This window comes from Callospermophilus lateralis, chromosome 7 (genome assembly GCF_048772815.1).
Source record: "Callospermophilus lateralis isolate mCalLat2 chromosome 7, mCalLat2.hap1, whole genome shotgun sequence".
Lineage (NCBI taxonomy): Eukaryota > Metazoa > Chordata > Mammalia > Rodentia > Sciuridae > Callospermophilus > Callospermophilus lateralis.
In genome coordinates, this window is record NC_135311.1 from 109,274,861 (window position 1) to 109,289,471 (window position 14,611).

Genomic DNA, 14,611 nt, shown 5'->3' on the forward strand with positions numbered 1-14,611 from the left:
TTCATTATAGAAGCTAGTTTATTCTTTAAGTATATCATTCATATATTTTAAAACATGTAAGCACATAACTACACATATTTAAAGATACATACATATCCAAACATACACTGACACATTTGTGTATGCCTATATCAGAGACAGGAACAAGCATAGGGACCAGGGATCAAAAGAAAACAAGAAAGGGAACTGAGCATAGTGGTGCATACTTATAATCCCAGCTACCCGGGAGGCTAAAATAATAAGACCCCAAATTTGAAGTCGGCTTGGATGACTCAGTGAGACTCTCATCTCAAAATGAAAAAGATCTGGGATGAAATTCAGTGGTAGAGTGCTTTACCTAGTATACATGAGGCCCTGGGTTCAATCTCCAGTACCACAAAAAAAGAAAATGAAAAGAAGGGGCCTGGTATCAACTGACAATGAGAATTCATCATGCTCTAAGGAGCCCAGCTGAACTATTAAGGAAAAAGAGCTAGGGCTGTGACTCAGTGTAGTTTGCCTAGCACATGTGAAGTCTGGGGTTCAATCCCCAGCACTGCAAAAAAAAAACCTATTTAAGAATAAAAAGTAATTTAAAAAGAAGATAATCTACCTTTCTTAGAACCCAGGTTAGTTCATTAGGAGTATAATTATCTCATGCCTGAAGAAGCAGGAGCACAGTATGGTCCTGGAGAGAAAACAGTGCAGCTGGGCTTGGTGGTGCACACTTGTAATCCCAGTGGCTTGGGAGGCTGAGGCAAGAGGATTACAAGTTCTCTTTCTTTTTAGTACCAGGATTGAACCCAGGGGCACTCAACCACTGAGCCACATCCCCAGCCCTTTTAATTTTTTATTTTGAGACAGGGTCTCACTCAACAAATTGTTTGGGGGTCTCAAATTTGCAATCCTCCTGCCTCAGCCTCCTGAGTTACTGTGATTGCAGACATATACCACAGTGCCCAGATAGATATGGTTTTTAAGCCATTAAACTTGTGGTGATTCATTACAGCAACAGGAACCTGCCTCTACTATTAAGCAGCAATACCTATTCTCCTAAGACTAAGTGTGGAGGTTTGGGTAGGAAGTGATACTGACCCAGCTTTATATTATGGCTCATTTGATATGATCTGAGTTTGAGCATATTTCTAAGCAACAAGACATTGTTAACTATGTACTGTTTATAGGGTTGCTAAGAATTAAATAGAATAAGTTTTCAATTACCTAATATAAACAATCAGTTAACTAGTTTTGTAAGTCACATTCCTTGTGAATTTACACACATTCATCCCTCCATTCCTTGAACAGGCACACAGGTATAACTGAATACCCAGTACATGCCTGGCAACAAAAGCACAAATTAGCTTGTGTCCACTGTTACCCCAAGTATTTCTCACCAAAGCTGCCATAATTTCCAGTCAGCCTGGTGCTCTCTAAGCACAGGCCTTCACACCTGTCCACTCACATGGTTTAATGTTCCCTTGATGGACCCATTCTGGTCAGTGTCACTCCTTACCCTCTCAAGTGCTCTCTGTAGCTGTCATGAGCAGTTTCTTTTTTTTTTTTTTAATTTTTTTTATTTTTTAGTATTTGGCGGACACAACATCTTTGTCTGTATGTGGTGCTGAGGATCGAACCCGGGCCGCACGCATGCCAGGTGAGCGTGCTACCGCTTGAGCCACATCCCCAGCCCCTCATTTCTTTTTTTTTTTTTTTTTTTTAATATTTATTTTTTAGCTTTTCAGCGGACACAACATCTTTGTTTGTATGTGGTGCTGAGGATCGAACCCAGGCCGCACGCATGCCAGGCGAGCGTGCTACCGCTTGAGCCACATCCCCAGCCCATGGGCAGTTTAATTTCTATCTTTACCCTGATCCCTGGCAAAAGCCCCCCAGAGTGCTTTTTCTATTCATACTTTAGATACCCTGTTTTCCTTTTTTTTTTGGTACTGGGAATTGAACCCAGAGGTGCTTAACCACTGAACCACATCCCCAGTCCTTTTTAAATTTTGAGACAGGTCTCACTAAGTTGCTGAGGCCGGTCTTGAACTTGCAATCCTCCTGTGTCAGCCTCAGAGTTTCTGGGATTATAGGCATGCACCACTGTGCCCAGCTCATTCTCATGTTTTCCTACATCTCTCACCATTTTCCTCCCTTCTCCTTTGAGGTTCCAAGAAACTCTTCCCTATAACCCAGAAAAGTCTAGGGTAATCGACCAGCTGAGTTTCACCCAGCTAGTCTAGAAACAGGAAGGACAAGTGGGGCTCCTTTCTCTGGTAGGGAACTGGAGTCTAAGGTATTAACACAGGATGCCCAGATCTACCTGGACTACCTAGGCAGCCTCACTTGCCTCACCTCTCCAACATTTCAACACTTTCAGGTGCCTATCCAACTTATACATAATACCCCGACCTGTGATATACCCCAATCTTGGCAAGATCCATGTGTTTTTCCTAATTTCACAGCTCCCCACAACAGCCCCACTTGTAACCTACAAGTTTGAAATGCTGAGCTCTGCCCGCACAATGACTGGTCCTACTTTTCTTTCATGATTGGTCTGGGATTGGCTTTCTTCCTATCTGATGTCCAGGCCCAAGCTTCTATTCTACAGAGCCTGCAGTCCTTTCTCTAAAGACGGGGAGCTGATTCTTTAGGGATGACATAATAGGGGTCAAAGCAATTCAGAGGAAATTGCTTTCAGTTCCTTTGGGCTTTGGAGGTGTTGACTGGGAACAGTGTGGCTTTGGAGGTTTCACAAAGGGTTATGCTGGGCAAATCTATATATTCCTGGGTCCCCAGCCTGTCTGTGTACTGAGAGGGCTGGTCTTCTAGGAGGCTGCACTGTTATTTGAGCTTGAAGGTTCCACCCAGCCACGCTGGCAATGGTGCATAAAGGCCACAAGAGGGCAGGCAACCTCTTCAGTTGAGAAGTTGGTGAAGTGAGACTATGTGAAGTGAGACTCAAAAAGGAATACAATGGGGCTGGGGGGTATAGCTCAGTGCCCAGCACACAAGCGTCTCTAAGCACACATCCCCCACCCCCCACCCCCAGAAAAAGTAAAAAGGAATATAATGATGTCCATGAGGAAGGGTGGTTACTTTGGTCATTAAAGGGAACACTATAAAATGGCTGTGGAGAAGGGGCTGGAATAGAGTATTGGAATTCCCAGTCTTTAAGGGGTCAGGAGCCCCAGGTTCATGAACAGCAGTAAAGAGAGGTCTGGTAGGCAGAAGAGAAGAGGCTGAGAGGATACTTTGGACATTTCTTTCACTTTGAGGGAGAGGAGAAGAGAGGATCTTTCGGGGCTAGCCATGGACTGCTCAGAAGGATGGGAGTGGGGGTTAACAACATCTGAGTTTTAAGGGAAATAGAGACTTGGCTTCCTTCCCTTCCCCAACAAAAACTGAAAAGTAGAGAAATGGCAGGAGTTATTTCAAGGTTTGGTGAAGATTCCTCCAACTCAGGAGGGCACGTTGAATATACCAAGACCCTCTTTTATTCCCTTCCCCCGCCCCCGCCCCTCCAGTAATCAAATTAGATTAGGGCCCACAAAAAACAGGGGCCAACATATGGGGCAGTCACCTGGGAATCCAAAGGGTTAATCTCCAAGAATTCATTCTAACATCAGCCATAGTCCTTATCCCCCCTGGCCTCTAGGCCTGTCCCCTCTCTGAGCCCCAGGTTGGCAGCTTCAGTGAATTCCTTCTTTGGTGTAATTAGCTAGGGTCCTGAGATCCAGCCCCAGAGCCAGTCCCCTGCTCCCTCCTTAGGTCCAAGAGTAAAGGGGGCTTGCTCTAAGGGAGAAAGGAGGACTTTCCCTTGCTCCCGCCCACCTCCCAAGATGGGGCCCAGAGACCAAAGAGCCTCTGTCTGTTCCTGCCACACCCCCACATTGTGGCCCAGACAAGGGGATTCCTTGTATCCCAACCTCAGGCAGGCATTCTTGTGACCAAATGGTGGAAGGCTGGACCAGGTGGGGGAAGGGCAATTACAGAGTCAGAGAAGATAACACCTCCCCACCCTCCAAGATTCTGGTTTTACCCCAGAGCCCTGAGGGCCTCAAACTTCACTCTCCCCACCTCCCAACAGTGGGTGAGAAGGCTAGGACTCATCTGCATATAAAAGGCCTGAGGCCTGAAAAGGAAACTGAGAAGGTGTAGAGACACAGAAACTGAACCTTCCCGCAGGCAGAAATGGAGTCAAAATTAGAATGGGGCAGCCCAGGGATTGGGTAAGACAGGGGTCTGTAGCAGAGTGGGCCAAGCTGACTCAGAGCCTTAGGTGGAGGCCCTAACAGTTTCTCTCCCAGAAAGCAAACGGACAAAAGTGTTGCACCAGACAGGGATGTAGATAGAGAGCGTGAGACCCCCTAAGACAAAATGAGAATTCCCTGTTTAAAAGGTAAGAACATTCCAAAAAGCAGCACAAACATCCACCAGTGAGCAACTTTCCTGCCAGGAGGGGTGATGTAATGAAGTAATGGTAAGGCTATGAAGTGATATGGTATCACTTAGCAGCAGAGGCGCAGACACCCTTATACTGACCATCCAAAGACTGAAACAGACAAAAAGTCAGTCCATCCTAGCAGGAAATGACATCATTCAGCAGGTAGGAAGGGGAGGGTCTACCAACTCCCAAGGATTCTGGGAGGGCTAATCCAGGAAGGCTTGGCCCTGAATGTCTCAGTCTTCTTGACCAAGAGGTGGCAAGACTTTTAGACTTTGAATGAAGTAATTACATCCCAATTTCCTCATTAGTGATCTCCTATGGGTCATAAATCCTTATCTAGGGGGAGGGGGGCAGAGAGAGGATAGAAAAACCCTCACAACAGGAGACACCCACCTGTAGTTAACCTCTCTATGGAAATAGCTCTAGGGGCCTGGTAATTGAGGGATAAAGGTAGAGACTCCCTACGACAGGAGTTATGATGAGCCAGGTTTTCATGGTAATTGATTTTCAGAGCATCCTATTCCTACTCCTTGACTGAGGGAGAATAAATTTTGTAGGAGACCAGGGCCAAGGGATGAAAGATCTATAGGAGTACAAAATGTTGGGAAAGTTGTTACAAGAAGGTCACATCATCTTGGCATTGTCCCCAGTACCAGCGGGCCTCAAAGTCCAGTTTGGCACTCTCGTCCTCTGGTGGCTCCAATGGTCCACCTTGGAGCCCCTCCCCTGGAGGCTTCCTCAGAGACATTAAGCTCCCTAGCCTGGTGGCTGTGAGGTCCACCTCAGTCCTGGCCCTCTCCTCACCAGGTATAACCTTTGTCCAGTCAATCTCAGGACAGGGAGCCCCTGGGGGACCCTGTTCATCAAGCTCTCTGGGGGCCACAGTGTCCAAGAAGCTGCCAATAGAGACGCTGTCCAGCCGGTCAGTAGAGCTGGTGTCTGGAAGGCTGTCCCAGCTGCCCCGCCTTGAGCGGCCTGGGCTCCCGCCTGTCAGGCTGTATTGGCTGCTGGTGAGGCTACTGCAATGACTGGTCAGTGTCCCCCGTTCCTCCAACAGCCAACGCACTGCCTCAATGCCCTCGTTCAAGGTCACCAGCTGCTGCAGGATCTTCACATCAATAGCTCGAAGGTAAGCCTGGGAGAGTGGAAGAAGGAATTAGTCACAAGTCTGAGCGATGGGCTTCCACAGTTATTTCCAGAGACCCCTACTTAGTGACCAACCAAATGTGTTTTGCTTTCAAGAAGCATGGAAACAGAATGTGGAGAATGGGTTTTAGAAGAAAATGGTCAACTATTTAAAATTTCAGCTCAGGGTGGAGATGGAGGTCAGTGGTAGAGTGCTACCTAGCATATATAAGGCCATGGGTTTGATCCCCAGAAACCCCCTCCCCAACCCCCCCACAAATTTCCAGCTCTACTATTTTGGTTGGGGCTAAACTCAGGGGCACTCAACCACTAAGCCACATCCCCAGCCTTATTTTGTATTTTATTTAGAGACAGGGTCTCACCGAGTTGCTTAGTGCCTTGCTTTTACTGAAGCTGGCTTTGAACTCGAGCCTCCCGCCTCAGCCTCCCAAGCCATTGGGATTACAGATGTGCTCCACTGCACCCAGCTCCAGCTCCACTATTGATGAGCTAGCTGTGTTATTGAGACTCTTCTCTGAGTCTCATTTTCCTTGACTGCAAATAGGGCTAAATCACTCATCTCACAGGGTGGCTATAAAGATTTTGAAATGCTATTACACACTGAGAGCATAGTACCTAGCACAGAATAAGATCTTAGTAATGTTAAATACTAAAATCCAATTAAATTCTAGTTTGGTGGGCTAGAACTTCATATTTAGGGCATTTAGTCTATTGAACTGGTTCAGATTCACCAGTAAGACTTAGAAACGGCCAAAGAATAGCTTGATAGATTGTTACCTGGGAAGTGGACAAAAAGCAGGTGGGAGCTGAAAAATAAAGAGCGAGTTAACCTAGTTCCCTAGTCCCTTCAGAGTACTGGTAACAAGACTATGGGCTTGGGCTATGAGAACAAAAGGTTGGCCAGAGCTAAGAAGGATCAGCATCCCACTGGCTGGGATTCATGGTTTCCCTTCATCTAACACCAGTCTCCCTGTCTGTACTGGAAATAATTCTGATTTTCTGGGTAATCTCCAGGGTCCCTCTCAGCTCAGATGCACTAAAATACCTTTCCCAAGCACAAGTCTGAACCTGTCCCTCTCTTGCTCAAGAGGGATTTACTGGTTTTGCATTGTTCTTAGAGAATGAAATCTAAACACTTCAGTGGCTGGCATTCAAAAGCCTATAGTAATATGGTTCTTGCCCATCTCTCTAGTTTCACCTCTGGCATACTTCTTTATGGACCCAAGGTCCTGCCACAACATGACTTTTTAGTTTATTTAGTTTCATTTTTTTAAATAGTTATTTTTTAGTTAAAGGTGGACACAATATCTTTATTTTATATTTATGTGGTGCTGAGGATCGAACCCAGTACCTCAAGCATGCTAGACCAGTGCTCTACCTATGAGCCACATTCCCAGCCCTTAGTTTCACTTTTAGTCAAATCAATAGATGCTTACATGGAAGCAAACAGTTACACAAGATTTATTTTGGGTACTGGGGATTAAACCCAGGAGCAATTACCATTTACATCCCCAGCCCCCCCCTTTTTTTTTTTGACAGGGTCTCTAAGTTGCTTAGGGCCTCCCTAAATTCCTGAGACTGGCCTGGAATTCATATTTCTTCTGCCTCAGCCTAGCCTCCAAATCACATGCTTCTATTGCAACTTCTTGATTTTTAAATTTTGAACATTTTTCTATTGACTTCCCACACTATAAGAAGTTAAGGATTTAACTTTAACCCACTCCCCACTCCTCTGCTATGTAGACATACTTCCCACCTCCTCATTTTCCCAAAAGGCAATACAATTACCTTATTAGGATTTTGAAATGCTATTTATAGCCAAGCTATGTACTTTACAATAGTTACTTTTTATTTCTTACAACCTTATGCTTTGCTTAGACTTATTGCCTAGTTTGCTATGTAGTTACTAGTAGATCATTCCCAGATTCTTCCCAATTATCTGAATTTCCCTCTCAAAGCTTTCAAACACATCACATGAGATGATCTATCTATTCTATCTTCTAGAGGCATCTCACCCCACCTTACACTCAGTACTGGAGCTTGAACCTAGGAGTGCTTTACCACTGAACTACACCCTTTTCAGTTTTTATTTTGAGACACCCAGGCTAGTGTGGAATTTGTGATCCTCCTGCATCAGCCTCCTGAGTAACTGAGTAGTATCTCTTTAGAAGGCTTCTGATCTGCTTCAATCTGTCTCTGCTTCACTATCATCTTAGGGATTTCCTTTGCCTTTCCTAAGGTGGATCCTTTATTTCTTAGATGCCACCCATATCTTCTTTCTTCTTTTTTTTTTAAATATTTGTTTTAGTTGTAGTTGTACACAATATCTTTATTTTATTTTTATGTGGTGCTGAGAATCAAACCTAGCGCCCTGCATATGCTAGGCGAGCGCTCTACTGCTGAGATACAACCCCAGTACCTTCTTTCTTGATTTACTACTTAATTCAGGTGAGTGGTACTCTCCCTCTGGATGCATGTAGAGGTTGAAACTTTACATGTTTTAAAATGTTATTATTCTAGCTTTACAGCAGTAAGTTTGGCTGGATATAAAATTCTAGGTTGAAATTAATTTTTCCTTGAGATTTAAGACATTGTTCCATTGTCTTCTAATTTTCTGTGTTACATTTTAAAGGTCTCATTGCCACTGCTTAAGAGAAGTTTTTAGGGCTGGGGTTGTAGCTCAGTGGTAGAGTGGTTGCCTCACATGTGTGAAGCACTGGGCTCGATCCTCAGCACCACATAAAAATAAAAAATAAATAAATAAAGGCATTGTGCCCATGTACAACTTTAAAAAATGTTAAAAGAGAGAGAGAAGTTTATAGTCCCAATAAGGTGAGATGGGCATAAATAACTGAGATATGAGATAATACAGACTATTAAAGACATAAGATAATGGAGGTTATCTTTAATTCTTTCCTAATGTGGACAAACATATTAACAGTGAAATAACAGTCCTAATTCAAGTCCAAACTAAATGCATTAAACAAAAGTCCTCACACTAGAGGCTGTTCAGCCATTATACAGAATGCCTGAGGCCCTGCATTCAATCCCAGCACCTAAATGAATATAAAATATTAAAAAATTTAAAGTTCTCATACCAAAACTACTTCTCATGCTGTGTTTTCTCTTTCAATTCTTTCTGCCTTCCTCCCTTCCTCCTTCCCATTCTACTCTTCTATTTCCAACCTCTGCTAGATAAAGGAATAATTAACCTGGTTACACAGTGAGAGAGGGGAAGGGATCTTAGAAATTCTTTTTTGTACTTTATTAGAGACAGGGTCTCACTGAGTTGCTTAGTGCCTTGCTAAGTTGCTGAGGCAATTATAATTGCTTATTATTGAACTCATACCTCAGTTTCCCAAGTGGCTGGGATTATAGGTATGTACCTCAGCACCATCTTAGAATATCATTCTTAAACAGATACTTAAGCAATCCTCTTGGTTTCAGCACCTCTTGTGCTCTCAGTTCCAGAAATACCTGGTGCATCTAACTCCTAAGACTTTGAGAGTTTTTCTTTTTGTTTTGATTTGTTTTGATACTGGTGATTAAACCCTTGAGCAATTTACCACTGAGCACTGAGCTATATCACCAGACCATTTAATTTTTTGAGACAGAATCTTGCTAAGTTGTCCAGGCTGGCCTCCAATTTGTGACCCTCTTACCTCTGCCTCCCCAAGTGAGTCACTGGGATTATACTTGTGCACCACTACACCAATTCTTTGAGAATTTCTTAGTGCAAATGCATTGCTTTTCAGCTTGCCCTACTGCTAGCTTGGAATTCAGCTTTTTTTTTGTTGTTGTTGTTGTTGGTGGTGGTGGGGTACCAGGGATTGAACTCAGGGGCACTCAACCACTAACCACATCCTCAGCCCTATTTTGTATTTTATTTAGAGACAGGGTCTTACTGAGTTGCTTTGCACCTCGCTGTTGCTGAGGCTGGCTTTGAACTAGTGATTCTCTTGCCTTAGCCTCCTGAGCCACTGGGATTATAGGCATGTGCCGCCATGCCCCGCCTAGAATTCAGCTTTTTTGAGGTCTGAGTTAGTTACTACTTTTCTTCTTCTTATCAGCTTCCAAAATTTTGTTCCCATCACCTTCTCCCTTTATTCTCATTGTCATTATGGCCTTAGGCCTTTTTTATTTATTTATTTTTAAAAAAGTTTTTAGTTGTCAATGGATTTTATTTTATTTATATGTGGTGCTGAGAATCAAACCCAGTGCCTCACACATGCCAGGCAAATGCTTTACCACTGAGCCATCTGCCACATGACTTTTAAAATAATCTTTCTTGGGCTGGGGATGTGGCTCAAGCGGTAGCGTCCTCGCCTGGCATGTGCGGGGTGCTGGGTTCGATCTTCAGGGGTGCTGGGTTCGATCTTCAGCACCACATAAAAATAAAGATATTGTGTCCACCGAAAACTAAAAAATAAATATTAAAAAATTCTTTCTCTCTTTCTTAAAAAAAAATAATAATCTTTCTATTGGCTCTTTAATAGAATTTCAGAAAGCAGTGAAGGTAAGTGAATGGTTGAGTCTGCCCTCCTAAACTAAATTCCCACAGCCTTTGTTCAGTCTTCAGGGACTATCTCAAATGCCTTCTTCCTTGGGAAGTTTTCCTTGCCCTTTCTCAAGATAAAATTAATCTGTCACAGGACAAATATTTATTGAATGTTTCTTACAGGCGTGGCACTGTGTTAGACAAAGGAGAAAAGCCACCATTTCTTGACCTCAGAGGGTTCAGTCTTGTGGGTTAGATAAGACAATAAAGCAAGTCCTTAAAATTCAGTGTGACAAGCTGGGCATGATGGTACATGCCTGTAATCCCTGGGACTCAGGAGGCTGAGGCAGGAGAATCAGAAGTTTGAGACCAGCCTCAGCAATTTAGTGAGATCCTGTCTCAAAATTTAAAAAATTAAAATAAAAAGAGCTAGCAATGTAGCTCAAAGGTAGAGTGGATTTAATCCCCAGTACCCTGCCCCTCTACCCCCAAATTAAGTGACAAATGCTAGAGGAAACAACTGTGGCACAGAGGACTGTAAGTACCTAGGTTAATACCACAACCCAATTCAGGGAGGCCAGAAATGCTTCCTAGATAATGGATGTCAGATGAGACTTGAAGGTTAGGGATGAGGTAGGACTTAGCCAGACAAAGAGGAGGAGAGAAGCATTCCAACTTCAGGATATATCCCCTCCAATTCCAAGTGGCAGTAATCCAATTATGTTACTTCATGATCCAGACTCCCAGGAGGCCCCCCAGGGTTCCAACAGCACTTCTCATCCTGTACTAGAGTTGTCCCCTCCTTCCCTAACCCAGATTGTGAGCTCTTTGAGAACAAGTCCTGCTCAATTGTTTCTGGCGCTCTCCCTAGTGTTGGGTAGGTCACACTCAGATCTGTGAATCTCTTTCCTTTACTATCTGGCCCCTCTGGTGGTCCCCAGAATTCAGGGGACTAGGTGGTACTGTGTTGCTGTGAAATGAATCAGAGGACCAGATTCTATAATCCTGTGACAGTGGGATTCCCTGACTATGATAGCATCACTCCCCAAAATAGAAAAAAGCAAGGCTTTCTCGCCAGAAAAAGAAACAGTTATTTCGTACCATCTCTTTGGAAACAGAGCAGGGAATAACAGCTCAGGAGAGATGCAGTCTTAGAGGCAACCCTAACCCATTCTCTCCCTGGGGGAATTCAAGTCTCCCAACTCCTCCCCATATGCATATCAGACTTTCTGCCCAGGCCCAGGGTCCCAGGTAGGCTCCCTCATTGCTCAGTACCAATTTTGGCTCCTAGGTGGTGAATTGAGATTCTCAGACTATTGTTACTAGAAAGGCTCTTGCAAATCATTTAGTTTCACAATTCTCCCTTACTTCCCCCTCCAAGAGACAGAAATACTAAGGCCCAGAGAGAGAGAGGGCCTGGCTCAAGATCACAAAATGATTCAGAAGCAGAATCTAGATTTGAACCCATGTCTTCCCCTTCCCTGCCTGAAGCTTTTCCACAAACTGCTCTGTGGAGGTGGGTTGTCATAACAACAGTTATTTGGGTGGGAGAAGTGAGGAGGGGAGTTTGCCATTGTTTCCCATACCCACAAATTCCAGACTCTAGCTCTTCACTCAGCCTCTGCCTAGTGGAGCTAAGCAGGAATGGGGCCAGTAGGCAGGGCTGACCTTGGCCTCAAGGGCAGGACTGGCCCCTCCCAAAAAGGAAAGCAGGGAGAGGGGCAATTGAAGGACAGTTTTTAAAGTGTCTGGACCTGTCCCGCCTCCAGTGAGGCCAAGGGAAATCCCCTGCTCTTCCCCTTGTCCTTCCTGGTTATAACCAGTAGGCAGGGCAGAATGCCTTAAGAGATTAATGACCTCCTGGCCTGAGGGAAGAAGAAAATAATGGACTAGGGGGTCCCTTATTCTAGCCCCCAAAAGGTTCTCTCCTCTTCCCAACCATGGGCAGTCTTAGGCCCCATGCCAGATGACTCAAGAATGCAGAGACAAATTCAGAAGTTAAATGTACCACCTTGAAGTTCATAATCTGGTAGTTCCCAGCAAGTCGGAAAAGAGAACCAGAGAAATTAGGTGTGGTTCCAGATGCCCTGTGTGAGTTCAGGCAAGCCCTTAAATATCTCCAAGTACGGGAAAACATCACTTTCCTCATTTCAATAACACAAGACAGGTCTAAATGGTAAAGATATAAAATGTGGTCAGGTGATCTGGGTTCAAATCCTGACTTTGCTTTTTATTTTTTGCATGACTTTGGGCAATTACTTAAGCTCTCTTGCCTCCTCTATAAAATATCACTTATCTAACAAGGTTGCTGTGAAGATTTGAGAGAATATCATGTAAACCAGATGAAGTGGCACAGGTCTGTAATCGTAGCTACTCAGGAGGCTAAGGGTCACAAGTTCCAAGCCAGCCTGGGAACCTTAGCAAGACCCTGACTCAAAATTAAAAAATAAAAAGGGGGCTGGGGATATAGCTCAGTTGGTAGAGTGCTTGTCTTATATGCGAGTTCAATCCCCAGCACCACAAAAATAATAATAATAAAACAAAAAATAAATAAATAAATAAAAACGGTTGAGGGGCTGAGGTTGTGGGTCAGTGGTAGAGTGCTTGTCTAGCATGTGTAAGGCACTGTGTTCAATTCTCAGCACTACATTAAAAAATAAAGAGAGGCTGGGGATGTGGCTCAAGCGGTAACACGCTCTTCTGGCATGCGTGGGGTGCTGGGTTCGATCCTCAGCACCAAATAAAAATAAAATAAATATGTTGTGTCCACCAAAAAGTGAAAAGTAAATATTAAAAAATTCTCTCTCTCTCTAAAAAAAAAAAATATATATATAAATAAATAAATAAATAAGGGCTGGGTTGTGGCTCAGAGGCAGAGCACTTGCCTTGCATGTGTGAGGCACTAGGTTCAATCCTGAGCACCACATAAAACACAAAATAATAAGTAAATTCAAAATATAGGTATTGTGTCCATCTACAACTAAAAAAAAAATTAAAAAACAAATAAAATAAAGGTATTATGTCACTCTATAAATATATAGATTGGGAATGTGGCTCAGTAGTAGAGTACTTGCCTTGCATATGTAAAGCCCTAGGTTTAATCCCAGTATGGCAAAAATAAATAAATAAATAAAAAGCCGGGAGTGGTGTCATAGCAATTTGGGAGGCCAAGGCAGGATGATTCCAAGTTTGAGTCCCGCTTCAGCAATTTAGCAAGGTCCTAAGCAACTTAGACAGACCCTGTCACAAAATAAAAAGGGCAGGAGGATGTAGCTCAGTGGTAAAGAGCCCCTGTGTTCAATCCCCAGGTACCAAAAAATAAAAATAAAGAGAGATCATCATGGAAGGTGTTCAGCAGGATGCTTAGTACCTAGCATATGTACTTGGTACAAGTTTTCAAAGCAGGGCAAACTAGGTAGGCTCTTTCTGGACCTTGAGCTAAAGTTTGTACAGTGAAGGCAAAGCTGGGCATTCCTTGAGGTGGTTACAGTCAAGTCCAGCTCTGGAGAATCAGGCACTCACCTCCAACCTTCAAGGGCAAGTGCACACTAGGCATTCAAATCCTGCCCCCAGGGAACTCCTGACTGCTCCACCCACCAGAATCTCCTAGCTTGTTTTCTCCCAGCAGGTCAGAGCCCTGGGAAGACCTCCTCCTCTGCTCCCTCCCAGAGCAGTTTGGCAGAGCTGGCACACAGTGGGGCTCCAGGAAGACTTTAGCTGACAGGCTCACTCTGGGCTCCTGATTCTGGGCCAGGATTCAGCTGGCAATTCTTCAGTTCCTCAGAACTGGCTGCAAAGTGGTAGCAGGTGTAAATCACGCCTCCTTCACCAGAACCAGATCCTTGGGGAGCATGCTGGGGCCCCAGCTGCCCTCTTGGCTCTGAATCTAGACCTGCAACTCCAGGAGACAGGGGAGGACTGGTGTTTCCTCTTTCTCCCAAGAAGGTATAGATGAGATCCAAATATCCAGTATCCTAGCGATTGCAGGGGAGGCAACTGAGTCCAAGTGAAGCACTTGGTATTTTAAGTGCAGCTGGAGAGATGTTAAGGAAAGGGAGATGTTTTCAGTGCCCCTAGTCCAGGCAGTCTGAAGAGGGCAAGGGAGATATACTCTTACCCAAATTTCTTCTGTGCTGAATATTTTCACAAACACTCCAGGCCTCAAAGGAACCAAACCCTTTCTCAGTTTGTAAGAGGAGAAAATACCGGGTTGCCTTAAATGGGGGCTGGGAGAATAGGTGGCCCCTATGTGGAGGGGACCGAATTTGAAGTGCTAGGTTCTGAGTAGTTCCCAGCCCTTTCCTTTCCTCTCCTAAATTATTTGGTAGGAAAAACTACCCACAGTCCTCAGGACTCACCAAACACTCCACTCATCCTTGGGGGACAATTAATGGACGTCACTCTGCCTCCACCCCAGTGTTTATGGACTGATCTAGGAGGGATCCCGAGGAGTTAAGTGCGGAGTTTTTAATTCCTTCCTTTCCAGTCTAACTCTGGGGACAAGAGTAGGTTCCTCTCGACCCAAGGGACTCCGTCCTCCT

At 44.3% G+C, this 14,611-nt stretch overlaps 2 protein-coding genes across 2 annotated transcripts in view; one reads left to right on the forward strand and one right to left on the reverse strand.

Moving 5' to 3' along the window:
- The window catches only part of Lurap1 (leucine rich adaptor protein 1), a 14,951-nt gene continuing 340 nt past the window's right edge, over positions 1-14,611 (reverse strand). Inside the window, exon 2 of the mRNA XM_076860498.2 lies at positions 1-5,561. Coding sequence (XP_076716613.1) covers positions 5,040-5,561 — 522 coding nt within the window. The 3' untranslated portion in view covers positions 1-5,039. The remainder of the gene's footprint in view (positions 5,562-14,611) is intronic.
- Pomgnt1 (protein O-linked mannose N-acetylglucosaminyltransferase 1 (beta 1,2-)) overlaps positions 13,981-14,611 on the forward strand; it is a 14,109-nt gene continuing 13,478 nt past the window's right edge. The window contains exon 1 of the mRNA XM_076860496.1: positions 13,981-14,015. The gene's annotated coding sequence lies outside the window, so the exon portion shown is untranslated. The remainder of the gene's footprint in view (positions 14,016-14,611) is intronic.